Raw genomic sequence first — 27117 nt, forward strand, 5'->3', positions numbered from 1 at the left:
GGCTCACTGTTGACATCCAGAGAGCCAGAGATTGGCTGGAAGTGTCTCAGATATCTGGGCCAACAATGGAGGGACACATGTGGCCTGGTGTCATCCTGGGAGGTCATGGAGGGTCAAGATTAGAACACAGATCCTCGTTCCCAGTTAGCAAGTGCTCTTTGCTTCCATTCTTTTTTTTTAAATTTAAATTGGAGTATAGTTGCTTTACACTGGTGTGTCAGTTTCTGCTATACAGCAAAGTGAATCAGCCATACATATACATATATCCCCTCTTTTTTGGATTTCCTTCCCATTTAGGTCACCACAGAGCATTTGAGTAGAGTTCTCTGTGCTATACAGTAGGTTCTCATTAGTTATCTAGTAGTGTAGTAGTGTAGTGTATAGTAGTGTATATATGTCAATCCCAATCTTTTGCTTCCATTCTTACCCACTACTCTATTCTGGAAGAGTTGGCTTTTCTGCACTCTCCCCTTTCTACTGGCTTCCCGTCCCCTGCTGTTCTTATTTTTTTAAAACTATTTTATTTATTTTTGGCTGCATGTGTCTTTGTTGCTGGACACGGGCTTTCTCCAGTTGCGGTGAGCGGGGACTTCTCTTGTTGTGGAGCACGGGCTCTAGGCACGTGGGCTTCAGTAGTTGTGGCACGTGGGCTCAGTAGTTATGGCTCACGGGCTCTAGAGCGCAGGCTCAGTAGTTGTGGCGCACGGGCTTAGTTGCTCCGCAGCATGTGGGATCTTCCCAGACCAGAGCTCGAACCCTTGTCCCCTGCATTGGCAGGCGGATACTGAACCACTGTGCCACCAGGGTAGTCCTCCCTGCTGTTCTTAGAGTTCTCTAAAGCTACAGTGGGTAAGAGGGTCTGGGTGGTGATCCTGCCACTCCGGCTGCTGGGTCTTGAGGAAGGTGGAGGTTGAGATCATGCAGAGCAGCAGCAGGAGAGGCCCTTGATGACTCTGGAGAAAACAAAGTTTAAGCAACATCCTTTTCCCTTCTCTCCATCCTTTGAGGCATATCCTGGCTTTGGAGTCTGGTACCAAGAGAAATTGAGAGGTGTGATGTGTGGAAAGATAGTGATGTGGCTGTAACACTTTTTTCACACTCTCCTGGAATTGTTCTTCCATCTCTGTTTCCTTACAGGACTGTGATCCCCAACTCTCTTGCCTTACACAGAGTGTGTATGTGTGTGTTTGTGTGTGTGTGTGTCCTGCACCATAGTACTGCTGTGGAGTGTTTGTGCTGCGTGGAGCGTGGGGAGCAGGAGTATGGGTCTGTGTTCTGGGTGGTGTATGTGAGGGGCGTGTGCATGTGTGCGTGTTGCGTTGGTCCGTGTGTGGTGAGTAGATGTTTTAACCTGCGCTATGAGTGTGGTACATGCATGTGCAGTGTGTATACTATACTTGAGGGTGAGAGGGGTGTGCACTGTGAGGGGCGTGTGTAGTAGGTGACTATGCGTGCAGCTTGCCCTGCTCCCCGCATGGGGCAAGCCTATGGAGATACGACATGAGGTTGCTAGAGTGAAATAAAGCACTAACACACACAGGAAGAGCTCAAAAACCTTAACTATTATAATAAATATTTGGGGGAAGAGTGACCACAATTATTTGGCTCTATGTTGATGTCTATATTGGGCAGTATTGTCTCAATACAGGGTGCCCCATGGGGGCTAGGAGGGGGCGCTGTGGGTGGGCGCCACAGGCGGGGCTGCAAGCCGACATCACGTCTTCATTAGCTGGGCTCCAGTGGAGGGGCCTGCGGACGGGGAGAGAGAGCGAGAGCGAGCCCGGCCTCCCGCCAGGGAAGGAAGGACCTTGGAAGAGCCAGGATGGCGGGTTGGAATTTAGATGGAGTAGCTCCCTAGGCACGCGGGCAGGGCCCCGAGTGTAGATTGGGGGCGGGGCTAAGGGCAGCGGCTGTGTTCCGAAGGATTGGGAGGGGCCCGGATGTTGAGAGAATGGCTGGGGCGGGGTTAGGGGCGGGGCTAGGGTCTGGGGGTAGGACTAAACCTGGAGCAGATCTAGAAAGGAACTAGGGATGGGATTGAGGGCTGGGCCTCAGCGGCCGAACTAAAGTTTAGGCCTGAGATAATGGGGAGGTGCTAAGGTTAAAGTGGAACAAAGAGGGAGAGGCCCGAATGAACTGGGAGGACCCGGATGAAGAGCGCAGCGGAAGCTCAGATTGGGACTAAGACAACGCAGCCTAGAGCGGAGGGAGGCGGGAGACTGGGCAAGCATGAGGCGGAGTTAAGGGCTGGACTGGGGCGAAGCTGAGATTGGGGTTTACGTTGGACTCGGCCAAGCTGAGGTTCAGGGTTGGACTTCTGCGAGGAAGAGTCTTGTAGAGACGAAGAACTAGGCTGAGAGATATGTGGGTTAGGACGACACTGAGGATTGAAAGGTGGACTAAGGAAAAAACTGAGGACGATGCCAGCTGGTGGGACGACAGCAGCACCGGTAAGGCGGGGACGTGGCAGCAGATTAGGGGAGGGCTTCCAGCTGGGGGCGTGGCACGGGGGCTGACTTGAGAACCCGAGGGGGGTGTGGAACCTGAGCGAGCCCGACGAAGGAGGCGGGGCCAAAGACTGGCTGGGGCGGAGTTAGGATATGGGGGTGGGCTCACGTCGAGCCATGGACCAATGATTGAGGACTGGGGTCCTGAGGACCTAGAGAACTGCCTGCGCGTTCAGTTGGGGTGGTCCGGTTGAAGCCAGAGCTGAGACCTACGGTTGTAAGGCTGGAAGACGTTGCTGTGCCGCACCGGGGGCCCAAGGCGCTGCCCAAGAAGTGCGGGGCTTGGCTGGAGCCCATGGTCCAGCGCCCAACTAGTCGCCGGGGCTGGGGCGGGAGGTTTCATTGACTCTGGGGCAGGAAAAAGTCTGGAAGTTCCACGGGCGACATCACAATCGCCTCCAGATGTGGGCGGGGCCGGGGAGGCATTTCCAAGGAGACGGGAGCCGCCCTGCCTTGCTCCCTCCTCTTCCCTCCTTCCCCTCCTTGGTTACTCCCTCCCTTCCCTCCTCCCTCCCTCCCTCCTTCCCCCGTTCTGCTGCCCGGGTACCCAACCTGAAACCCTACCCCCTGTGCTGCAAGGTCGGGGGGAGCGCCTCAGCTCGCCAGACTGGGAGGATTCTGTACAAATGAGCATCACCTGTGAGTTTTGGCCCCTGCGCCCAGAATAATGCCCTACTGAGAAAGAGACCACAAGCCTCCCTCTTCCTTTTAAGCTATCACTCTCATTCATTATGAAGTCCCCCCCCTGTGTCCAACTTCAATCACTTCTGCTGAGGAGCTCTGGACTGCTGCCCTGGACTGCTGCTTCAGTCGGAAACTCCGACTGAAGATCTGAGGAGAGTTATTAAATCCCTCCCCTTGGTAGAGTTGTAATTGTCAGGGCTTCTTGGGGGTGTCGGGGGAATTAGCCAGTGGACCCTGCATATAAGCCTCTTCCATGGTGACTGAAGAGAGCAAGCAGAGTTTGAATCCTGACCCTGGCTCGCGCTCCTCTGGCCTGACCTTAGGGCCCATAGGGTCCAGGCTGGATACGGGAGGCTGTGGAGTCAGGACTGAGTAAAACCAAAGGGTGAGGAATTGGCTATATTAGAGTTGAAAAGCCGGTGTAATGGGAAGTGATAGCTGGCAGGACAGGTTTTGGATAGGAACCATAAGTAGGCTGAAAGAGCATAGATTATGGAGCCAGGAAAACTGGATTTGAATCCTACCTCTGTCATCTGTTGTGTCTTTGGACAGGTTACTTATTGTAAGTCTCTCTGTCCCCATCCATAAAATGGGCTTTGGTGAGGATTTAGAATCAAAGGCATATTTTGAAAGCCGCCCCCTGCCACCCCCGAAAAAAAGCCCAGCACAGTGCCTGACATTAGGAAGATGCTCATCCAAGGTCAATTCTCCTTCCCTAGAAAAGTCCCCAGGTTTGAACCCTGAGCAGAGTCTCCAATGCCATAGCTTCTTTGTGGCTCCAATAGGGGCTTTATTCTCTTCTACTCATGTGTTCATTCAACCAACATTTACTGAGCACTTTCCATGTTCCAGGATCTATAGATACAGAGGTGGATTAAATATAGGCCTTGTTCTCAAGTTGCTATAAACACATGAAGTACATTGGCGCAGGGTAAAGGGGCAAAAGAGAAGTGTGACCCATTCTACTTGGATAGCATTGTTCTTTCCAAGATGAGCAGGTGTTCCTGGGGAGTGGGAGGCAGGAGAGAAGGAATGGAAAAGGGAGGGGTGGGAGGAGAGATGGATGGACAAGAGGAACTTATAACTAAAGAACCAGGGCCTGGGTCCTGGGGACCAGTTCTGTCCTGATGAGTTCTTACCTCATCCTGAAGGCAGTGGAATGCTATTAAAGAGGAGGAATGTGCTGAACCGGTTTGGCTGCATTGTGAGGACTGGATGTGGGTAGTGAGACAGAAGTCAGGGAGGCCAGGCAGAAGATTACTCCAGCTGTCTTGGTCAGAGGTAATGAAGGTCTAAACCAAGACAGAGGCAGATATGGGGGCAGGTAGGCATGGCAAGACTTGGTCATCAGGTTGGTGAGAAGTGAGGGAAAGAATGATCCCTAGATTTCTAGCTGAGGTGTCTGTTGCTCTCTGAAATGGAAGATACAAGAGGAGGTGGTTCATGAAGGGTAGGGAGAAGATGGTGGGTTCATATGGGACATGCTGGTTTGATGTTTTGGGAATGCCCAAGAGGACATTGGCTACGTGCTCAGGAAAGCAGTCTGAATTGGAGACCCAGATTTATGTCATTTTATTAGTGGATGTTGAAACCATGGAAGTGGATAACATTATCCAAGACAAGCCTGTAGCTTCTTCTGAGGAGACCAAAGACAGAACCTTGGTAATCACCAATTTAAGGGATACAGCAGAGAAGGAGGGGACAGCAAAGGAGTTAGGAAAGAATTAAAAAGCTGGGAAGGAAGAGAGAGATGAGAGGGGTCTGTCATGGGAGCCAAAGGAACAGTTTGCAGAAGAAAGAGATTGATTGGTCAACAGGGTCAAGTGAGATGAGACTAAAAGAAGGCCACTGGGTTTGGCTATTAGATCACTGGTGGCCTTTGCCTGGGCTGTTCTGCTAGAGGGGCTGGGATGGCTGCCATGCTGTAGGTGGCTGGAGCAGAAGAGAGAGGTAGAGACTCTGAGCTCACTAAAGTAGGGACTAGGCTTCCTTCACTGGTGCCTAGTAAAGCTAATCCATCCGTTAAATGAGGGAGTGAATAAACTTGGATTGAAAAGGAAGAGGGGTGGGATATGCAGTGGCAGAGTGAGAAACAGGGTTCATAGAGTGTTTTGTTTAAAGATGTTCATAGCCTGTAAGGAGAAAAAAAAAACCCAAAACAGTAAAGAGGCAGAAGGCGAGAATTCTGGCTGGGACCTAGAGTTCAGGTGCTTGGGCAGGAGGAAGGAGGGCCACTTCCCCAGACTGGAAGTTGATGAGGGTGGGGGCAGCCATAGATAATGCTGGTGAAATTTTGTGCTGAGAGGAACAGAAGCAGGGTAGGAGTTTCCAGGAAAGTGCTTGGAGTTTCATTCATTCATTCCGTTAATTTTGAGTACTTCTTGTGCTGTGGAAAACAAGCTCGCCAGGGACCAGTAGAAGGATGACCGAGTGCCACTGAAAGCCTAGCTGAAGTCCCCAAGCAGTCAGCTACCTTCCTTAAGCAGGACTCAGCTCCAGTACCCCAAAGGACAAAGCTAATTGTAGGAGGAAAAAGGAAGTGGCAGACTCTACCCTGTGGTTGCTGATGGAGCTGCTGCCGGTTGGAGTTGTCTTTGGGAACACCCTGGGACAATTCCTGGAACTGTCCCTTCTTGCCTAGACTCTGGCTCACTCCTATTCATGACTCCAGATTCAGCTCCTATTATGCTTCTTCCAAGAAGGTCCCCCCATCCCTATCTCAGTAGGTGTCCTTGTTCTGTCCTCCCACAGGCCTTCCTCCCCACCATGTCCCTCCCTATCAGTGTGTCTGCCTCATACTACCGTCATGCACTGTTCCACAGACCTCTCCTGCCTCAACCCTCCTCATCCCCTCCCCCAGCCCCTTGACAGCAGGGACTGTTGTGTCGTTCTTTTAATCTCTGCATCTTCTGGGGACTGCACCTGGAGCTTCTCAGGAAATGTTTTTTGAATGAATGGCATGAGGAGGGGGGCTGCTGTTACCTCTCTGTACTCTCTCAGATATAAACAGGTTACCCAGCTGGGAGAGAGGACATCTGCTGGCTGGTGTGGCATCCAGCACTGACGCATCTACCTTCTCTGAAGGTGGGTCTGTCTGGGGGAATCTCTGGCCCCAGGGGTCCCCACCACCCCTCACCTGGTGGTAGGCAGGAGGGAGGGAAGTGTTTGGTCCTGAAGGGTCACCCAGCTGCCCTACCCTGAGACCCCTTCCTGTGCCAGACAGAGAGGGCCACCCCTTCCTGGAAGCCACAATCACCCCTTTCCTTTGTACGGCACTTTATGTATGGTGCACAAATATCTTTGACACATGTGAACTGAGTCCTCCCAACAACCCTGCAAAATAGGTATTACCATCATCCCCGTTTTGTGAATAAGGAAATCAAGGCTCAGAGAAGTAAAGTAACTTGCCCCAGGTCACCCAGCTAGACTTGGACTCAGGCCTGACTACAAGTTCAGGGCAGTTGCCACCCTGCTGCCCTTTGCTCCAGTTCAGCCGTGCTGGAGAAAGCCCGAGGTGGTGGTGCAGGACTCTTACTCCCCCTGCCCCTTATTATTCCCTGAGATGGAGAAAGGGCATGGGAGGAAAGGAAGCAGAAAGGGAGGCCACTAAGTTGATCAGGGGTGTATGGGGGACCCAGGCCCCCCAGAGCCTGGTGGGGGGGAGGGAAGGGGAGGAAGAATGTAGGGAAGGCTCAGACCAAGCTGCTGTCTCATCTCTCAAGTACTTTAAGGCCACTTGGAGTAATACACCCCCAGCCTGATTAGCTACTAGCTGGTGGCCAGTATGAGGTCTTGCCCCAGTTCCACCCCTTGTAGGGGCTGGATAAAGGCCCAGTCCTCCTGGCCTGTTTGGAGGGAGTTAGCCAGTCGTAGCACCCCAAGCCGGGCTGCCCTGGCACTTGCGAGTGCCCGCCCCCTTCCTCCTCTGGGAGCTGGCAGAGCTGGAGTTCAGGGGGAACCTGCAGGAAGGTGCCTTGTCCTCTCGGCACAGGGAATCACTTCATGGGCTTGTTTTAGATGGTGGCCCAAGGGGAGAGCCATTGGTAGGTGGGGCCTTAGGCAGGGTCAGAGCTGAGGCAGTGAGGGTGGAGGCTGGGAGACACCAGTGTGTGCACAGGGCTTGCATTCAGCTGAGCAAAAGAGGTAGGAACCTTTCTTCAGGCCTTTCCCCTAATCCCCAGGCCTCTCCCCAGCAGCTTCTCCCCTGTGCCCTGGGACATGGTATCTGTGTCGCCTACAAGGGGTGGACTGTTCAAGTCTGTGGCTCTAAGGACTGGGGAGAGAGAATGGATGGGGAATGGGAACTTGATGAGTAAAGAGAAGGGAAAGAATCAAGAGTGAGTCTGGGAAAGGGGAGAGAAGTGAGAGTGAGAAAGGTGTCAGAGGGAGAAGAGAGGAGGGAAAGGGAACAGTCAGCAGGAGAAGCCAAGGAACATGACGCACTGGAGGCTCAGGCCTAGCTCCCCTCCAGGCTTGAGCTGTCATGCTGCAGCAGGCCCTGGGGCTGGAGTGGCTTCAGAGGCTGTGAGGGGTCGGACACTGGCCTCCTGGGCCTGTGTGGGGCAGGCGCAGGAACTGAGGATGCTGCTGCCGCCAGCGTTAACTGCTGGGGACTCTGAAGTGGCGCTCCCCTCTGCCGTGGCAAGAGGGCCCTCCCTTACCCAGGCACTCTGTGCAGTGGGGCAGCTGACAACTCCGAGCACTGGGCGAGGGGCAGGCAGGAGTCAGCAGAGGGCCCTGGGAAGGAAGGAAGGTAGGCTCCCACAGAAGGCAGGGGAGGGGAAGGGCAGGTGTCACAGGACAGCAAGGGGGACTTGGTGAGACACTGTCCTGGGAGTCTGCGAGGGGCAGGCAGAGTCACACGCAGTGGACTGGGGAGAGGAGAGCGCTGGGCTGAGTTACTACTACTCAGCAGTAGAAGCAGCTGTGGGGGTAATTCCCTGGTGGTCCAGTGGTTAGGACGCGGTGCTTTCACTGTCGGGGCCCGGGTTCAACCCCTCGTTGGGGGAACTGAGATCCCACAAGCTGCATGGCGCGGCCAAAAAAAAAAGAGAAAAAAACAGCTATGGGGGAGGGAGGGACGATGGTGGCAGCAGGTGAACTTGGTGAAGCCTTTAGATTGAGCTGTGGGAAGGGAGATCCAGGTATGTTGCCACTGCTGCCCGGTACGACGCAGACTCCTACCCCGTCAGGTGAATTCAAGGACACTGACAGGTGCTGCTGGAAACACAGAAAGTGCACCGGGCACATCATCCATCCCTTCACCTCTGACTATGGCCACCACGACGTGCACCTGCACTCTATCAGCCACTGTGACTGTGATTCTAGGTAAGGACCCTCCTCCTTGGGAGACCCACAGCCCAGGAGACTCCTGGGTAGAGCCAGATCCAAAATTTTCACTGTGGTTCCCCGCTTCAGCTTTGACCTGGCGCTGCCAGCCCGGCCCCAGCTTTTGTAAACCTGGCTTGTGTTCCAGGAGCCACGGGGAGGTCTTTTGGCAGACTGGGCTGAACCCAGTGGAAGCCTGCTGTCCCTCAGGCTTCTTGCTCTGGGCCCCTGGGGAGTCATGGAGGCAGGGGAGCCAGCCTGAGTCCCCTGTGTGGCAGGCTGAAGGACTGCTCAGAGAAGACATACAGCAGTTCCGGAGATGTGGGCCCAACCTGCTCTCAAGATGTGGACTCAGCCTGTTTCAACATCATCCAGTGCCCATGCTTTGAGCTCATCCCAGAGGAAGAGTGTGTGGAGCGGTTCTGGTGTGGCTGGTGAGTGCCGGTGGGCTGATGGGGGGCACTGGCCCCCACACTCTGTCAACCGTCTTTCCCTGTTCTCCTCTCCCTCAGGTGCAAAAGCTACAGGCCTGTCTCTGTGGCAGTGATCCACCATCCCATCCACCATGAGTGCAGGGCAGATGACCTAAACCAAGAAGAGGAAGAGGAGGAGGAGGAGGAAGAAAGCAAGCCTCCCATCCCGACCCAGGTGGGGCCCCCCGCCCTCCCCACCAACACAGGTATGGGCATGGTCACAGGTACCCCTGACTTAGCAGCTCCCATCACCATCTGGCGTTCCGAAAGCCCCACAGGGAAGTCCCAGGGCAGTAAGGTGATCAAGAAGATAAAGAAGAAAAAGGAAAAAGAGAAAGAAAAGGAGGAGGAGACGGATGAAAAGGCGAAGGTGAAGAAAAAAGTCAAGAAGGGCAAGTTGACTAAGAAGAAAAGCCCAGTTAAATCAGAATCACCTCCAGACTTAAACCGATCGTTCAGCCCAAGAGAGTTGGCCAGGATGTCAGAGTCCAGCCCAGACAGCTGGCAAGATCTGGAGAGTGAGGACAGTTACAATGACCCTGGGCGAGAGGAACCCTCCAATGGGGATATTGTGGAGTCTTCATCATCCAGGAAGAGAGAGAAGAACGGGGTCCAGGCCAAGAAGCCAGGGATGAAGACCTCGCCAGTCAAGAAGGTCAACAAGAGGAAATCTCCCCCAGCATCAAACCCCAATCTCAGTTGAGGCCAGGGCGACCAGGGTGAAGAATAAATGCGATCAAGCCTGTAGCTGACCCCCTGCTTCTCTCTCCCTCCAACCTGGCTACCTCTGGGGGGAGAGGGCAGCCTCTGGGCATAACTGGAGCCAAGGGGCTAAGGAGCTGCAGGTGTTTCTGAAGGGCAATCCATCTTTCAAGAGGAAGCCCAGAGAAGGCAGGTAGGAGGGCAGGGAAGGGGCACAGCCTGTTTCTCTGTAACACCCTAGATCCAGGGCAGCAGCACCTCTGGGTGGGAAGGAGGCTTCCTGTCTACTGGGAGACAGGTCTGTGCAAAATCCACTTGGTGATAGGCATTGTGTGCAGTGATACCACTAATAAATTGAACCTTTTAACCCACTCCGTGCAGCCTTGCCTTTCCCTACTCTAAGTGGCCCTGGGGCAGGTGCTGGTGGCATCAAAAGGAACATGAACCTTCCCAGCTGGTGTGGCCCTGCTCCTGCTAGGCCCTTCTAGGCCTTTTGTGCTGAAGGGAAAGGAACTGAATTCCTGTCAGAAGGCGAGCCCCTTCCCCCAACTCTTGCCAACAAACAGCCAAAGGGATCTTGAATGAAGGAAAGCAAGGCAGGGAGCTCTCCAAGTTTGGGCAGCAGTGGCCTTTTCTGACTTCTCTGCTGAGCCCCAAGCAGAGGAAAGGGAGGGGGAAAGCTTTGCTTTCCCAGAGCTGACAGGCAAAGTCGTGAGGTGAAGCCCTAGTGAAGAAACACAGGGAGATCAGTCGAGAACAAAAGAGGCAATGGGGCTGGGGGAAGGGACTAGTCAGCTCTCTTCGCCAGGGCTGTGTGTGTGTGGGACCAGGTGAGTGGGGGGCCCATCCTGGGGGAGATACGCTTGACTCACGTGGAGGTATCGTCAGAGACCAAGGCCCAGCCGGCAAAAAGGGGAGAGAGAGGTGCAGGGTTCAAGTGGAGACACCCAGATTGACTTCTCCCATGTGCCAGAGAAGACTAGAAGGCACAGTGGATGGGGTGGCTGTGTGTGAGTGTAACAGCAGCTGCTAACATTTCCTGAGGCTCGATGAGGTCCCAGGCACTGGACTTAGCACTTCACACATTCTTTCTTAGTCCTCACAGCTGCCCTGCTGAGCTAGGTATCATCATCTCCATTTTACAGATAAGAAAGCTGGCTTAGAGACAACAGAACTCGCTCAGGGTCACAGGGCTGGGAAGTGGAGCAGGGATGTGACCCTAGGCAACGTGGTACAGAAGCCACCTGCTCCTCTGTAAGTCCCTGCCTCTCTGATGGCCTGGAAGAGGGAGTCAAGGGAGCCCTCAGAGCTCCGAACACTGCTTTGAAAGCTCCCCCTCAAGAGCTGGAGAGTTGGAGAGAAGCTTTGCCAAGTGCTCTGTAGAAACACTGTTTATTCAAATGACGGGCAGGAAGCGTGGCAGGAGGGGGTAGGGGCAGCCGGGTGGGGCTGGGCAGGTTAGCACTGCTCCCCTACATCCCTTGTGATCCTGCTTTGATAGCCACCCAAGCTGTTGGTATCAGGGTCAGAAATACCTTCCCTCCTCTCTCCTGTCCCAAACTGAATAAATAGCATCCCTCTCCCCACGAGAGCTGGGGGAGACTCACGTGCTGAGCTGGTGCCCCGTCACAGCCCAGAGTCAGGTGAGAGCAGAAGCTCAAAATGGCTTGTAGGGAGTAGAATACAAAACTGTTTGTTCCACTCTCATTTTCTTTTTCCTCTTCTTCCTCCCTGCCACACTCCCTTCCCAGCCTGGTCCCAGGACAGGTGGTCGGTGAGGGCCTGGAGTGGGAGTATTGTTGCCTAGCGTACACTGAGCTCAAGTGCGCAAGGCCATCCAGCCTGTCACCCATCCAGGCTGACCACCAAAGAGAACGTCAATTCACTCCACTTTATGGACAGAAAAGGAGGGGCAAGGAGTGAGGCAGTGGGCAGCCAGGCCTCTCCCAGCCTCAGAGGTAACCAGAGTCCTAGAAGCAGGCCCCCTACCGATCCATCTCGTCCAGGAGTGGGGTGGCATCGCCAGCAATAGACATGGGGGTGCTTTCGATCATAGGGCTGGGGGAGGGCCGAGGTGTCAGCCGCTGCTTCTGTTTCCGCCGTTCTGCCTCCTTCTCCTGCAGCCACTGTTCCGCCATCTTCCCCCAGTCGATGGCTGCATGGCTGTTGGACCTGGGAGGGAGAACAAGAGCCTTTGAGACTGGGACTCTCTAGAAGAAAGTCTTCCCAGCAATCACTGGTGAGTATCCATTCTTGCAAAAATGGACCTCGCCTCTATGGACAGCAACCACGGCCTGCTGCCACACTGTGTTCTTCCCTCTTCTCCCAGAAAGCAGTCCTCCTGGGGACATCACCTGGGTCATGGCTGTCAGAAGATCCAGAGCACGTCCCTCTCCTAATAACCTGTTCTGTGCCACCATCTGTATACTTACTTTGGCTGCTGCTGCCGCTGCCGGGAGCTGGAGGAGGGCTGGGGCTGGGCCTGGGCAGACTGAGGGGTGGTGCTGGCCTGTAGCTGGTGGTACTGCGGTGTGGTGATGGGCTGGCTCGGGGTTGTGTAGGAGTAGCTGGGGGTCATTAGTGGCGTGGCCACTGGCTGCTGGGCTGGCGTCGGGAACACCTGGAGAAGGGTGAACAGTTGAATCGGGACGGGTTTTGTGCTTATTTGGTTTTCCTGTGAATTTCTGGCAAGCTGAAAATTTGGGCTCCATCCAGAGCCTTCCAGCTGACCCTCTCTTGAGCAGTGTGTGGTTCTGAGCAGCTGAGGCAGGCTAGCACGATGGGACCTGGCACAACAACAGGGCACACCCTTGACCACTTGAGGTTGTCAGAGGCTTGAGGATTCTAAAGATCCCAAAAGACTCTGTGGAAAGGTCAGAACTTCTCTCATTCCCTTTCCCCTCAAATGGGCCTGAGAAAAAGGAACATCTGCTGGAGACAGTTCCTAATGCTGTGGTAGCCCCTATGAAGGCCCTCGTGGTGGGCACTGCAGAGGCCAGTCTATGGACACAGGCTGGTAAAGGATGACTGTTCCCTTTCACCCTTCCCCACCCTCTGCAGGGAGCTTCCTCCCCAAGCCACGTACGTGGTAAGCGCTGCTGCCCCCTCCGCTGCCGCCATAGCCATACTGGCTGGAGGCCCACTGCGCTGGGGTGGCATTAGGGTTCTGGCCTTGGCCTGTCACGGCAGCAATGGCACTGAACACCTGTGAGGTCATGTTCTGGGGCAGGGCGTTCACAGCCCGTGTCAGATCTGTAAGCACACAGAGGTGGGAGATGGGCATGTTAGAGGTGACCGTCCTTCTAGCTCCATCCCTCTTACCCCCAGTCCCCGGCACGAGCTCCTTACCTGCAAGGTTGATGTTGGCTGGGGTAGCATTGATAGAGGCAGGTGTCCGGGTCCTGCTGCTGCTACTGGGGGTGATGCCTGTAAGAAATGGCCCAAATTATGTCTCACCAGAAACCTACTTCTGGTTTTACAACTGGGGGGCTGGGAGAGGTACTGAGGTGGGTGGAAAGAAGGGAAGCTGGGGGTATTCCCTGGCGGTCCAGTGGTTAGAACTCTGTGCTCCCACTGCTGAGGGCACGGGTTCAATCCCTGGTCGGGGAACTAACATCCCACAAGCCACGCGGTGTGGCCAAATAAATACATAAATTAAAAAAAAAAAAAAAAAGGGAAGCTGTATAGGCAAAGTGGAAGATGGAATAGGAATTAAGAGAACTACAATGACAGCCTAGGCCTCAGCCCCTCCTATAGAAGGCTAGTGATTATCTTGACTCAGCACTTGGGTGTCCCTTCAACCACACTCCAGAAGTCAGAGAGAGTAGAACTCACCTGGTACGGGATCCTGATAATGATCCTTAAACCATCTGAAAAGGCCATTCACAGTCGGGAAGATTTGGCCCCGGTACCGGAATCCTTCTGGAGTCACTGTTACATATTCTATCCTGGGATTTTGGGAGGAAACATGCATCAGATACCACTTGTGGCCAGCTGTAAGAGAGCGGCCAGAGCAGATTTCCACCATGTGAAGTAGCCACACTGGATGCTGGGGGAAAGGAGAGAGAAAAGAGCCAGTCCCTGACCCTGTAAAAGGAGGCTGCACTCTGGGTGAGGTGAGGAGGGCACAGCAGAGTCCAGGCAAGGCCAGGAGTCAGCAGCCCCTGGTGTGCTATGTTCAGGCTGCCAGAAGAAGCCTTGCTGGGGGCTGGGCCACCGTCCTGCGCTGCAGTATGTTGGCAGCACGCTGCAGGTCAGGGTTACTGAGATCACAGAGTGTCGGGGTTGGGAGGGGCCTCCCAAGGCAGCAAAGCACAGCTTCCCACGAGCCGGAATCTGGAAGTGCTTCTTGACGGTGGCTGGTCTGCCCTTATTTAACACTTTGCCAGAGCAGAGAGTGGATCAGAGGCTGGGCTCTGGGTTCAGACCCAGTCCTTGTTCCAGTTTTGTCTCTGCCACTCATCACCTATATAGCTTTGTACCAAGTTACTAAACCTGAATCTCAGCCTCATTTGTGAAATGAGGATAATAGCACTTAAACCTATAGCGTGGGTATGAGGAATAAATGAGACAACACGTAAAGCACTTATCGCAACACTTAAAACAGGCTGTGCTCAATAAAGGATAGCTGTCAACAGCCAACAGTCAATGCTAAGTATGGCAATGTGCTGACTCATATTAAGCTAAAACCTGCTTCCTAGATCTTCTACCCAAGTGTTGTTCATTCTGCACCACAAGGAGTTTGTGCCCCTTTCCACGGGACGCTATCATGTTGCCTCTGCTCCTGGTTTAAGTCCCCTGTTTGTTCAATTGTTCCTCATGGGATAGTTTCCAACCGCCACATGGTCCTGGCTGCCACCTTCTGGAAGCATGCTGGTGAGTCAGAAAAGGCTTCTCAGAAACAAGCACAATATTCCAGAAGTGCCCACGATGGTGCAGGGTCCAGAGTCCAGAGCTTCTTGTCCTCTGGCCTCTGAGCCCCTCCTAATAGAGCCCACACTGTGCATCATGTGCGAGCAGTACAGGACTAAGAGCAGAAAGGCACAGGCCGTGGCCAAGGACCAAAGGGAGGATGGGGGAGTAGAGAAGGCTAGTATGGCTATCAGTCTGGGTAACGGACACAAAGAAAGCAGGCCTAAGGAAATCAGACTTTGTCTGATGCCGGGTGAACAAAGGAGGGACTCAGAGGAATCCCTAGGAAGGCCAGCCTGTCAGTCACACACAGAAGGGAGCGGAGCAGGTTAGTGACTGGAAGAGATGCTCTCCTGACCTAGCCCCGTTCAGCGCAGGCTCACCACAGCAACAGTGAGCCACCGTGTGCTGAAAAGCCCCGGTGAGGGTGAAGCAGAGAGTGGAAGGAGTGACCAGTGTGTTGGCTCCCATCTTTGCCAGTCAGTGGAGAGAGTGTCTGGTGATTTCTGTCACTCTCTGGGAGGGAGAAGAGGTGAAGGGAACTCCTTTTCCCAGGGTTGATTAAAGCACCTTTCTTATTCAGTCTGCCTTTTGCCTCTAAATCATCACCCTCTTTCCCCACCTCCAACCTTCACCTCCACTCTAAACAGATAAGAGGAGAAAGGCAGTCAAGCAGAACCAGAGAGAGTACTGTTTGGGGGCCTGCTAACCTATCTGTGGACCCCAGTGGCAGCACCTTCTCAGCACCAGTGCTCACCTGGGTTTACCCCGGGGCTGGTATCCCAGTAGGAACTTGCCGGGCAGTTCCTTGCAGGCACAGATGAAATAGGGAATGAAGGTGGGCTTCTCCTTCTTAGTTTTGATGAGCAGCTCCTCTAATTTCTGGGGGTAGAATGAGGGGGAGAGGTTGGGATAGCAGCGTGCTTGGTACACAGTGTCTGGCTCACACGTGACGCACACCTCCTTCACCAGCTCAGCATCCCCGACACTGAAGGGAAACCATACATCCGTAAGCGACTGGGAGGTGTCATCCCTTGCAGGGCCCTGGGCTCACCTTACGGTCCCCACCACTGCAGTCCTGATAATACTTGTGGTTCAGAAGGTCCCGGGCAAAGGATGCCATAGGCTGAACATAGCGGGCAACAATCTCATCCAAGTCTTCAAATTCCTGTGGGAAGAAAAAGGCCCCGACTGTCATATCCAGAGCTGAGAGTCAGCCTTTCATCAAATCCACCTGGAAGAGAACCCACTGGAGGGGAGGAACTTCCCAGCCCTGCTGCAGCCTCACTCTGCTGCAAAGTCCCCTCAATTTATCCATCTGTTTGAGTCATGCCCAGATTTATTAGCTTATAAGGCACAAAATCCTTTTTTTCATAACTTTAGTTCTCCCTTAGTGCTTGGGAACAATAGGGGGCTTCATAAAATTTCTCTCCACTGAAAACAGGACAAAGAAATTTGGTGTGTGTGTGTTGTGCACGAAGCACTTGCATGTGTATTTTCTCCTCTTCCTCCAGCGGTTCTCTAGTCTATTTTAAAATTTGGAGGACAGGGAAAGAAGTGCAAAATATACAAAACTGATATCAAATTACTCATTTCATAACCAACCTCCTGTTTTGTTGCTCTGTGTAGCTAAAATACAATGCATACCAGTAACTAAGGTGAAAGTGGTTTGTTTCTGGAAGCAGGAGTGGGGATGCTAGTGCAGGCAGGGGCTGCCTCTCACCTCACTGTTGATCCACAGGGTGGCTCCCAGGCTGAAGGCATTTTCCTTGCCCTCTTCCCGCACATCCACGTGCTGGTATATGCCGTCACTGACCTTCCAGGTCACTGTCAGGTGATTTTCACCCTTGCTGCTCGGTCGGATGATCACGTCACCCTGGTCCATGGTCTCCATCATTTTTTCTGCTTGCTTAAAATTTATATTATGGAAGGACGGGTGTGCAATCACTCGCTTGATATATGCTGAAGAGAGCAGGAAAGAAGTATACATCAGGTGATGGGACTGGGAGCCAACAGCAATGGGACAGGCCATGGCTTAATTTCTGACCCACTACTGAATTCTGAGACTCTTTCACCCTCTCTGGGCCTGGATTCTCTGATATGAAGGATATGTTAACCTGGGCCCCTGGGTGCTGAGAGAATGAAGCTTTAAGAGTCACAGTGCATTAGCAAAGAAAATGTGACCCAAGAAGACCCCAGCTTCCAGCCCTGCCAATGGCTCCCTTTCATGATGCCTCCGGGTCTCAGCACCTCAGAGCTGAGCACTCACTGCCACTGGGAAGCTGAGCAGTCAGCAGTGCATCCTGCAGAGGGAGAGCTGCCAGGACTTGGGGTGCACAGGCGTGGTCATGGGCACACTCACTGGTCCGCTGCTGCTTCCGTTTCATGTCCTCCTCCTGCTTGTGGTCTGCTGCTTCCGCGTCAAAGTCATAGTAGGTGTCCTTGGGCAGTTTCCACTCGTTGTTCCTGTCCATGAGGTCTGAGGTGCGGCAGGTCAGGTCTGCACTAAACTTCTCGATGTCAATCTTCATGATGCGGCAGTGAACAGTCATTCCCACCTAGATCCACAGAACATTTGAGCTGGAAGGGACAAAGATGGTCTAGCCCGATGCCCTATTTTACATGTGAGAAAAGCAAAGTCCAGGCAGAAAGGTGGAGTGACTGCCCAAAGCCAGCCAGCTACTGAGTGGCAGATTAGTAGGAGTTCAGGGTTGAGTCTCGTCTGCAGACTACAGTCTGTGCCCTGTACTGATGCCTCCCACTCTAGGCAGAAAAACCAACTGGAGCCTCCTGGGACATATTCTGTCACTGTAATATTCCCTTTTCTCATACAGCTGCCTAATTATTGCTGCTAGGATGTGATCCAAGTCTGGCTGCCGTTTTTGGAGGGAAAGCAAAGTAGTAGCTATCTTCTGTACTTTACCCCTGATTTGAGCCCTTCTGTCTAAGAGCGACAAAACCTAGTCATCTGCATGGCTCTCCTTCTGAAAATCTCCCTAGCTTCATTTACAGGCATACCTTGGAGATATTCCAGGCTCAGTTCCAGACCACCGCAATAAAGCAGATATCACAATAAAGTCAGTCACAAGAATTTTTTAGTTTCCCAGTACATATAAAAGTTATGTTTACACTACAGTCTACTAAGGGTGCAACACTATTATGTTTTAAAATATGTGTACATACCTTCGTTAAAAATTACTTTATTGCTTAAAAATGTTAACCATCACCTGAGCCTTTAGCGAGTCCTAATCTTGTTGCAAGACTAACATCAAAGACTACTGATCACAGATCACCCTAACAAATATAATGAAAAAGTTTGAAATACTGTGAGAATTACCACACGTAAATGTGACACAGAGACACGAAGTGATCAAATGCTGTTGGGAAAATGGTACTGATAGACTTGCTCGATGCAGGGTTACTACCAACCTTAAATTTGTAAAAACAAACAAACAAATAAACAAACAAACAGTATCTACAAAGGTCAATAAAATCAGGTATGCCTGTATTCGGAATGTCTTTCCCCAGCCTTCCTAAGTCCATAGCTCAGGGGTTCACAACACTTAGAACCAGAGAATTTGGCAGATCTGGTACCAGCTGTATCACTAACAAACCAGCTGATCCTGGAGAAGGCACTCAAATTTCTCTGAAAAAAGAAGGTAGTATTTCCTTCCCCATCAGGCTGTGAGATTTGAGTCAACATATGTAAATGTCAAGGGCTGGTATCTAGTGTGCATAATAAATGGCAGCTCTGACAAGAGCATACTAGAGCAGAAAGGGAGCTTAGCCTTTCTGCTTCACAGCATGTAATGCTGGGCCCTGCTTCCTGCCCGCTGGACTAAACCACAGCTTCCCACACAGGAAGAGAGAGCCGTCTCTCAAAGGGCTGGCAATTTGATGAAATTTCACAGAGGCAGTGCACAAAAGCTGCTCCTCATTCAGACAGACGGTTCTTGCCCTGACTTCACTCAACTGGTTATAAATCCTCCTGAAATGCTCCCCACCAGGAGCCACTGGGAACAGAGCCTAACTCCTGGTGGGGACAGCCCAAAGCCAGCCTGATTTGGGCAGCTGAAAACTACACCAGGGGCCTTACCCCAGTCATTCACCTACCTTCACTCGTTCCTCCGGCCGCTTTACCACTTTGTCACTGAGGAATTTGGTGGGGATGAAGCCAGTGACACCATTGTCTAGCCTTGTTTTGACACCGATGGCCTGGCCTGGGCATGAACCACTGTCAAAGTGGTTCCAGACCTAAAGAGGGCATTAGAAGAGGAGCTTGATCATTAAGATTCTGGAGATCACACATTCAGAAAAGAGCTGCCAGGAGTGCTGTAATTCATTTTACCATTGACACTGGCATCATGATGTGAGAACACAATGACTTAGCCACCCAGCAACACAGAATTTGAATATTCCCGAAGTTCCTTGACTCATAACTCATGTTTGGCACCACTGGCCATCAGACCAATCTTTTATGTTAATCTAACTACAACTGAAGCCCCTCCCTCCCATTCTGTTCTGACCTAGTGGGCATAAGAAATATCTCTGTCAGTCTCCTCAGAACAACTCATTTCAGTGAACCAGGCACACCTTGGCTCTTTTATAACCTGGACAAATCTTACCAGCTTCTTTTATTGGGTAAAGTTAAGAAATTGTCTATTTTACAGTCTGCCTAAATAACATTTGAGGATCCAGAAAAAGCTTTCAGGATGGCTTTTATGAGTTCTAACCATGAGAAAAGCAGATGATGTCTAGAAGAATGTGGGAAAAATTAAGACATGTGTGGAGAATGAAAAACTTGAAGGGAGCCTTACAGATACCTTCTAACTAGCATAGGGACACCGTGCCTACACTGTATGTGAGAAATGCATATATCCTCTTGTCTCTACTCTGGTTGAGCTACATCCTCAGAGAGTGGGAAACAAGGATTAAGGGTTGAGCGAGAACAGAAAAAACCACATAGATCACTTCTGACTAGCATACAGAGGGACTTCATGTTAGGCCTATATGCATTCCAGCCCTCTTCCTCCTTTGTGTATTCACTTGGTAAAGTGTCATCTAAACTATCCCCATTCTTGGTTCCTTTCTAGGGCACTGAGACCATTCAATAAAGGAAATTCAGTGTTACCATGGTAACACTGCAGCATGTACCTCGCTTAGTTCAGGGAAATTGTCCTGTTGACAGAAGGGGCACTGCCATAGCCCTGTCTCATCGTTGCGGATTGCCTGGTCATAGCTCTCACCCTGTGGACGCCTGTGGGCGATGCCAGTGACGTTGCAGATAATGAGCTTTCCTGGAGGAAGGGGAGAGGAGGAGAGGGAAGGGAAGAAGAGAACAGGAAGCAGGCTAAGAGAACTGGAGAGGTAACTCCTTCCCACCAGGCGTTTAGTGACAGAACTTCTGTCCTAGAGCATCTCCACTGATTTCCTTCACATCCTCAAAAAGGGAGATCTTCCTCTCATTTGATGACAGGAAAATGAGGCCATAAGACTGAGCCCATGAAGACCCCACAGCAGCAGCTTAAAAGCATAATCTGACCTTGAACTCAGCTTTGACTTCCAGCTCAGGGCTCTATAATCTTCTTAAAAGTTTCCCTGGACTTTCCCACCTATAGTACAAACTGTACTGTACAGTTCAAACTCTTGCTTGGTTTGAATGTGTACAGTAAACGCATCCCCTCACCCCTACATATCCTCCTCCAACTGAAACACAGACACAGAATTTACCAATGTAGAAGGTCTCTGGTGTTTCTTTGGTTAACATATTGAAGATTTCCTCTGTGTTGGGAGAGCGATAGGCTGTCCGGAGGTCCTTATACCGACAGCTCAGCTCCGCTCGGATGTCATACAGAGTGATGTGTTTGTCACCATAGCCCTGGGGAAGAAGCCCCCGTCAAGAAGAGCCTTGCAACTGCTCCCCAACTGAGCCATCAGGGGTTTCGATGAAAGAAGTAAGCCAGTTGGCTCCTGTCAGGGTTTCTCTTCTTTCTCCCCAACATTTACTAAAGGACTAAAGGAGGTTTTCAAACTTTTTCTTAGCCATGGAACACTGTTCTGATAAAAATGCCTCACGGAACCCCAATGTGTAAAACAGACAAATGCAAAGCCGCACCATTGGAGAGGAGGAAAGAGGGCCTAGAAGGAAACCCTACTACTCACCCCCTCCCAGCTCCCTCACAATGTGCCCCCAACAATGACTATAGCAGTCTCTGAGACGTCCTTAGCTCCTTAATAAGCAGACCGAAAACATCCTTGAGAAACCCAGTACAGCACAGGGAGAGAGAAGGATCAGGTCTCCTACACTAACAGTATTAGGGCTTCTCTGAGGACTTGCTGCCTGAGTCTCCTCTCAACTAGGCCACTTGGGATGGTTTCTGTGCCAGGCCTTCTACACTGTCACCCACCTGCCTCTCCAGCTCTTCTGCAAAGGCATCCAAGTCCAGGTCCTTGAGTCGCTCTGGGTTTTCCAAGATCTCTTCAAGGGCCCCTGCAGGGTTGGCATCCTCGGCTGATTCATCATATTCCAGAGCATCCACTGCCATCTTCCTGGCCCACTCATAGGTCTCAGGGTGAACTCGGGAACCATCAAGGACTTCAATATATGAGTCAGTGCTGAAGGAAAGGCAGAAAAGGGGCAGGATATATAACGAGAAGCTTCTAGTAACAACCCAGATGTCCACCAATGGGGAACTGGTTAAATAAATTAGGGTACCTCCATACAATGGAATACTATACAGCCATTAAAAAGAATGAGGTAGATCTATGTGTGCTGACATGGAAAGATGGCCACAATATATTGATACGTGAAAAATGCACTGCAAAACACTATGAACCGTATGATCCCATTTTTGTAGCAAATGGGTAGTTAGTAAATGCATAGCAAAAATAAAATTTAGAAAAGTTGTAGTATACATCCACTTGTTATGGTAATTATCTCTGGGGGGTGGGATTATGGGGGACTTCCACTTTCTGCATAATATTTCTATATGTTGAATTTTATATCATGAACTTATATAAGTCTTATAATAAGATAAAACAAGAAGGGGGAAGAAGACCTTTGAGAATTTGCTGACAGCTACTTTCCCCCATAAAGCCTTCCCAGGCTGGTCTTGCCCGTGCACTCACATGGACCTATGTTATTCGTGGAGTGTTACAGCAAAGCTGGGTGGAAAATGAAGTTTTAGAACTTGAAGCCTATTTCCCCACTGATTTCCATTACTGAATGAGGAGCTATGTGCCCGTGGAAAAGATCCTCCAAAGACTGAGTTGATAACTTCTGGAGAGGAAGAGGTCAATAGTGAAGTCCAAAGTCCAAGTGAATAGAACTTTCTCTCAATAACATCATCTCAAAACATACCAAATCTCTCTCCCCCTTCCTTATGCCTCAGACCCCCACACTGCTTCTCCACTGCCCCTTCTATTCCCACCCTTATCTAGCCACAATAAACCATTAACAACAGAACAAGTTTGTGTTTACTGAACCAAGTCTTATGTTTTCTGTCCTTAATTTATAAACTAAGTTGGTTCTTTTTATGTTTCTCTCACAAAAAAGCTTCACATAATTGAACTGATCTTTTCCATAGGTCAGAGGCTCTTGACTAAATAAAGGTTCCTCACCTTTGCTTTAAAACATTTCCTAATTTAAACAGCTTGTGGCCCTTTGACAGCCGTAATCCCTGAATCCCCAAAGCAAAGCCCAAGAGAATTCCTCTTGGCCCACCCAGGCAGAGGGCATCACCTGTCCCCCAGGGAGGCCGTGTCAATCTTGAGGAAGCCAGCGCAATTCATGAAGACTTTGGGACCCATGTGGCACATGGTGACCAGCTGGGTCCGGCTCTCGAGCCTGGTGTTGTTCTGTTTCAGGATCTAGAAGAGAGGACTGGAGTAAGCTGGAGTAGTAGGCAGGCCCCACCTCCCAGCCTGCTTTCAGGTCTCTGGGAAACCCTCCATGATGGGAATTTTGCCGCCACACCCCGATATCTAACTGAGCACTACACCATACTAACTGCTACTAAAAAAATTATGTTAAAGAACTACACTATGCCAAGCAAAGATAATACATACCTAATGTATTGCTTCAAAGTTAATGATACAGTCAAGTAGCCACCCCATATTAAGAAAAAAAAACATTACAAATACTCTTGAAGATCACTACATACCCTCCTCTGTATTGAAATCCTTTCTTTCCACTGGGGAAAAAAACCTCACTATCCTGGGCTTCCCTGGTGGCACAGTGGTTAAGAATCTGCCTGCCAATGCAGGGGACACGGGTTCGAGCCCTGGTTCGGGAAGATCCCACATGCCGCGGAGCAACAAAGACCATGCACCACAACTACTGAGCCTGCGCTCTAGAGCCCGCGTGCCACAACTACTGAGCCCGCGTGCCTAGAACCCGAGCTCTGGAACAAGAGAAGCCACCGCAATGAGAAGCCCGTGCACCACAACGAAGAGTAGCCCCTGCTCGCCGCAACTAAAGAAAGCCTGCGTGAAGCAACAAAGACCCAATGCAGCCAAAAATAAATAAATAATATATATAAAAAAAAAACAAAAAACCCCACTATCCTAAGGTCTGTGTCTAGTACACTCTCGCTTTCCTCCATCTCTTTTAAATCATGGCTCAGGCTATCTTTTCCAGAAGCCACCACTATACAGTAGTGAAGACCATGACTGTGGCCACCTGGTCTGAAGTCTGACTCTTGACTCTCACTAGCTGGATGACTCTAGGCAAGAGGTAAAGTGCCTTTACCTCTCTGACCTTGGTCTGCCTGTCAAAGCATATTGGCAAAGTAAAGGTTCAATGAAAAAGAAGTTTTCTTTTTTTCTGATTCAACCCAATCCTACCTTTAGGAGATGGGTCCCTTTTCGAGGTCCCAGGCCACAGACATACTGAATTAAGGCCTGGCTGTAGGGGTGGGCAATGGCACGGTTGACATCAACTCCAACCTCATTGACTCGGTTGATAAATTCACAGTACAAGGCGTTGAGCAGCTCTTCTTTCACCACATGCTCCTGTCGACACACAGCAGGCAGGGATAAGGTTATTGTGCCACTCTGTCCACCTGGGCCTATCTGTCAAATCCTACTCACCTGCAAGGGGTGAAACTTGAGGCACAGGATGTCTTCATCAGAGCTGCAAACCTGGGCAAATTCAATCAGAGGGTCCTGGATACGCCGGGCCAGGGAGACTGCCTGTCTCAGCACAGGAGGGTAATCCCGGAACTCTGCCTAGAGTCAAACGAGGGTCAGCAGGGCCATAAAGTCTCCTCAGCTCTAACAGCAAGAGGAAATCCAAACCACCTGGCTTTTTAAGTCAATTTCTCTTCTCTGGGACCATTTTTCCTGGGACCAATTTAATCTCTGGGGCTCCCAATCTGAACCATGACTGGCACAATGGAGATCCTCTGCATAGGTAAGCGAACAGGTGCAATCCTGTGCCCCCATAATCTTTGTTTCCCCAACTCCCTGGGATTGATAGCTCTTGCCTGTGCAGGGCCTAAGGGTGGGGCTCCAGCATTACCTCTGATTTCTTGCTGTTCATATAGAGAATGGCCAACTCATTGTCAATCAGCTCCACCCCAATAGAGGACAGCTGCTGACCCTGGTCCAGCTCATGCACAATGCGCTTCACATCCTCAATCAACATCTGGGCATCCCTGGAGGAATGAGGGGTGCTGGTCAGGGATACTTCTGGACAGTTTCTCAGGGATGAACAATCTCATGGCTGGGAGTGGGGGAGGAGAGAACTTTGAAGACAAAGAGGTACAATATCCCCAGGGATATCCCCTGGGGATGGGGATATTATCAAGGCTCTACACAGGCGCATGCCTACTCTGTAACAGGGACAGAGCAGATTCAACAATAAAGGATGAGTGACTTTAAGCCAGGCCTGGCCCAATCCCCTGGTACCCCTACCTGTTCTCTCCTGCAACTGTCACCACATGAGGCTTTTTGTTCAGGAGGAATTTCTTTAGAGTTTCAATGTCTTGAGCCTGGAGTGAAAGAAAATTGGAGCTGAATGACTTTGAGGATAGGGAGATTTCAAGCACTTCTCTCTCCCTAAGTAGCTTGAGACCTTACAAGACCACAGAACAATGATGCATCACACATTGTCAAACTGGAAGACAAAACGAGGGGACTAGGACCTCTAGTTTGAATATTATACTTCTGTTAATATTTCCTAAGATTATTACACTTCTGGCTTATACTTGAGTTGTGGTTAACTAAACATACTTAGGTCTTTTTTAACATAAACCACTGCCTGGCAGTCAAGACTATTCTAATCTCCACTTTAAGATTTTTCTTTCTTTTTTTAAAGAGCTGTTTGTTGAAAGTTATTTTTTAGAATGGAGTTCTGTCAATAAAATTGAAAGATACCTTTATGCTAAAAAAAAATCAGAAGCATATACACGAGATGAATTCAAATTTCTCTTTCCCTGGTAGAAACACAAATGCTAAAGCAGGGAAAAGATTGGCTTAATGCCACAGTGGCTTTCAGCTCCTGGAACAAGCTGACCCAGATGCTGGTAAAAACAGAAGAAGTTATGGCAGCTCCCAGAAGCACATAAGGCCTAGGAACTGGCTTCAAGCCAGAAGGAAATTCTGCACTAGAACTTGAGTGCCATCTACTGCCTACGGAAGTGAGACTTATCCCAGGACTTAAGAGGTCAGGGACCAGGTCAGAGATAATCAGGGTCTTGCACGGGATGTTGCTTAGACCATAAGCTCTTATCCCCACTGAATTATAAGATGTGCTCAAGATGTACAGTTGGTAACCTGTCCTAGTCACTTGCCTTCTTCTCCCGTTCTTCCTCTCTCCATGCAGTTCGCCGTTTGGTAAAATGAGGCAGCCGGAGGAAGTCTGTCACTTCTCCTTCACCGTTGACCAAGGAGCAGAACACAGGGTGATCTCTGCCAGCCCAACAGAAAAAGAACCGTGTGATAATCAGCAATACGAGGACATGAGTAAGAGAAGAACAAGACTAGGGAGACAGATAAGGGGTGATGCCAGACAGGAAGTTACCTGGCAGAGGAGAAAGCAATGCCTAGGACTCGGATGCCCTTCCCTTGGTTCTCATCCATAAAGTCGTCATCTTCCTCTACCTGTTGATCCGGCCGGTAGGGTGCCACCCTCAACCAGTTGTAGAGCTTCCGACTACAGGCCTGGGGAGGAGGCACACCGGTCACTATGGCCAGCAGGCTCGCCAAGTATGTTAAGGAAACAGATGCAGGCACACATTTGCAAAGGTCATATTTATATGCATGCACACTCCTAGCCCTCGGCATGCTTACAACCTGAAGGCGTACTTTGCTTTTAGAAATAGGAGAGTACAACAGAGGCCAGTCGTATAAACAAAGAATATGTGTATGCGGTGGGGGAGGGAGGGAAGAGGCTCTTCAAGTGGGGAGGTCTTGCGGAGTGACCCGTGACCTTGTTTGCACTCCCTCTCAGGTTACGCTGCGCCTGCCCCCAGTGTTTCCCCATTAGCTACAGGACAGCTATTAAGGGGTGCCTTCACTCTCAGCTCTAGCTTGGGGAAATTGTATGACTAAAGATCACGAGTTCCTGTCCTCACCTTTATGACATATTCTTTGGCTTCGGCCAGCAGCTTGTTCTTGAGCTCTTTGGCCATCTGCACGTACAGGAACTGCTGCAAAGCTCGCTCGATGGCCATGGTGCGCTGCCGATTCCACTCCTGCACCTGGTGGCTGAACTCATCTCGGTAGTAAAATTGTTTGATTTCTTCAAAATACGTCTGGTCATTGCCATAGCTGAGGAGAGACAACACTGTGGTGTCAGGGACAGAGAAAAGGTGATGCCCAATGCCCTTGAACACTGGGAGTGACTAAGCCAGGGACGGTGGCTTGCTCAGTTCTGAAAGTGTGGTTCACATTCCTGAGGGACCCCTCCTTCCAACAGACTACTGACCAAGCCTTCCCCAAAGAGCCCCCAGCCCAGAGCTTTGCTTACCCTTCCACCCCCTTCATATCTATGCTGATGTCAATGGTGAGCAGCCCTTCATCTTCAGCCAGGCATATCTTGAGGAACTGGTCATCTCTCAGTTCCTTAACAGGCTTGTTCTTTAAGTACTTGAAGGAGTAAGAGTAGTGGGCTTCATCCACATCCTGTACACAAGAGGGAATCATCAGTCAACAGACAGACTGGGCTTGACCCTGGGAAAAAAGACCGACTCTCTGCTCTCAGGCAGACAGCTCAGCTAAGCGAGAAGGCAAGAAACTCAGTTCAATCAAACAGAGCTGGACCACATGCTAGATCAAAGCCCCTCAACTGGCTTACCTTTCTACCTTTCTTGGTGGGGGTTATATTGAGCTTGGCTCTCTCCTGGAAAGTTTGCCTCAGCACCTGCCGGACAAGGGGCTCTCGGGCAATCTGCAGGGCTACCATGTAGCGGGCACCTTCCAGCACAGCTTCTGGTGTAGGGAACTGGCTGTAGGGAAAATGGAGGAGCTGCAGGATGAGGACATCTTTGCCCTCAGGTCCCTCCTCCTGC

At 50.9% G+C, this 27117-nt stretch overlaps 2 protein-coding genes across 6 annotated transcripts in view; one reads left to right on the forward strand and one right to left on the reverse strand.

Annotated features, from left to right (window-relative positions):
• Positions 1 to 1999: 1999 nt before the first annotated feature.
• PROCA1 (protein interacting with cyclin A1) lies at positions 2000 to 10236 on the forward strand. Of its 3 annotated transcripts, XM_007183877.3 has the most exons (6): positions 2000 to 2450; positions 3087 to 3146; positions 6192 to 6275; positions 8384 to 8519; positions 8798 to 8953; positions 9032 to 10235. In XM_007183877.3, exons 1-6 carry the CDS (start codon positions 2363 to 2365, stop codon positions 9693 to 9695), a joined length of 1188 nt encoding a protein of 395 aa, XP_007183939.2. In that variant the 5' UTR covers positions 2000 to 2362; the 3' UTR covers positions 9696 to 10235. The 3 variants fall into 3 exon arrangements, with proteins under 3 accessions (XP_007183939.2, XP_007183940.2, XP_057391301.1); XM_007183878.3 differs by lacking the exon at positions 3087 to 3146 and having other exon boundaries at positions 9032 to 10085; XM_057535318.1 differs by lacking the exons at positions 3087 to 3146; positions 6192 to 6275 and having other exon boundaries at positions 9032 to 10236.
• Positions 10237 to 11070: 834 nt separating this feature from the next.
• SUPT6H (SPT6 homolog, histone chaperone and transcription elongation factor) overlaps positions 11071 to 27117 on the reverse strand; it is a 32644-nt gene continuing 16597 nt past the window's right edge. For 2 of the 3 annotated variants that reach the window (XM_057535315.1, XM_057535314.1), the window contains exons 15-37: positions 26904 to 27054; positions 26577 to 26731; positions 26182 to 26377; positions 25629 to 25768; positions 25399 to 25516; positions 24521 to 24597; positions 24126 to 24261; positions 23696 to 23833; positions 23450 to 23617; positions 22347 to 22474; positions 21013 to 21220; positions 20336 to 20483; positions 19760 to 19902; positions 18719 to 18859; positions 16968 to 17163; positions 16329 to 16567; positions 15660 to 15773; positions 15363 to 15487; positions 13529 to 13641; positions 13043 to 13120; positions 12780 to 12946; positions 12127 to 12314; positions 11071 to 11866 (exon numbers count right to left, since the gene is read on the reverse strand). In XM_057535315.1, coding sequence (XP_057391298.1) covers positions 11680 to 11866; positions 12127 to 12314; positions 12780 to 12946; positions 13043 to 13120; positions 13529 to 13641; positions 15363 to 15487; positions 15660 to 15773; positions 16329 to 16567; positions 16968 to 17163; positions 18719 to 18859; positions 19760 to 19902; positions 20336 to 20483; positions 21013 to 21220; positions 22347 to 22474; positions 23450 to 23617; positions 23696 to 23833; positions 24126 to 24261; positions 24521 to 24597; positions 25399 to 25516; positions 25629 to 25768; positions 26182 to 26377; positions 26577 to 26731; positions 26904 to 27054 — 3454 coding nt within the window. In that variant the 3' untranslated portion in view covers positions 11071 to 11679. The remainder of the gene's footprint in view (positions 11867 to 12126; positions 12315 to 12779; positions 12947 to 13042; positions 13121 to 13528; positions 13642 to 15362; positions 15488 to 15659; positions 15774 to 16328; positions 16568 to 16967; positions 17164 to 18718; positions 18860 to 19759; positions 19903 to 20335; positions 20484 to 21012; positions 21221 to 22346; positions 22475 to 23449; positions 23618 to 23695; positions 23834 to 24125; positions 24262 to 24520; positions 24598 to 25398; positions 25517 to 25628; positions 25769 to 26181; positions 26378 to 26576; positions 26732 to 26903; positions 27055 to 27117) is intronic. The other variant, XM_057535316.1, reaches the window with a different exon arrangement.

Source organism: Balaenoptera acutorostrata, chromosome 20, assembly GCF_949987535.1.
Source record: "Balaenoptera acutorostrata chromosome 20, mBalAcu1.1, whole genome shotgun sequence".
Lineage (NCBI taxonomy): Eukaryota > Metazoa > Chordata > Mammalia > Artiodactyla > Balaenopteridae > Balaenoptera > Balaenoptera acutorostrata.

What these genes read in the sequence shown, in the direction of transcription:
- PROCA1 (XM_007183877.3), top strand. Translation starts at nt 2,363, where the DNA reads ATGTGGGTTAGGACGACACTGAGGATTGAAAGGTGGACTAAGGAAAAA. An exon ending in GTGGGACGACAGCAGCACCG is followed by an intron (nt 2,451 to 3,086) that starts GTAAGGCGGGGA and finishes CTGTGCTGCAAG; the next exon opens with GTCGGGGGGAGCGCCTCAGC. An exon ending in TGTACAAATGAGCATCACCT is followed by an intron (nt 3,147 to 6,191) that starts GTGAGTTTTGGC and finishes GTACTCTCTCAG; the next exon opens with ATATAAACAGGTTACCCAGC.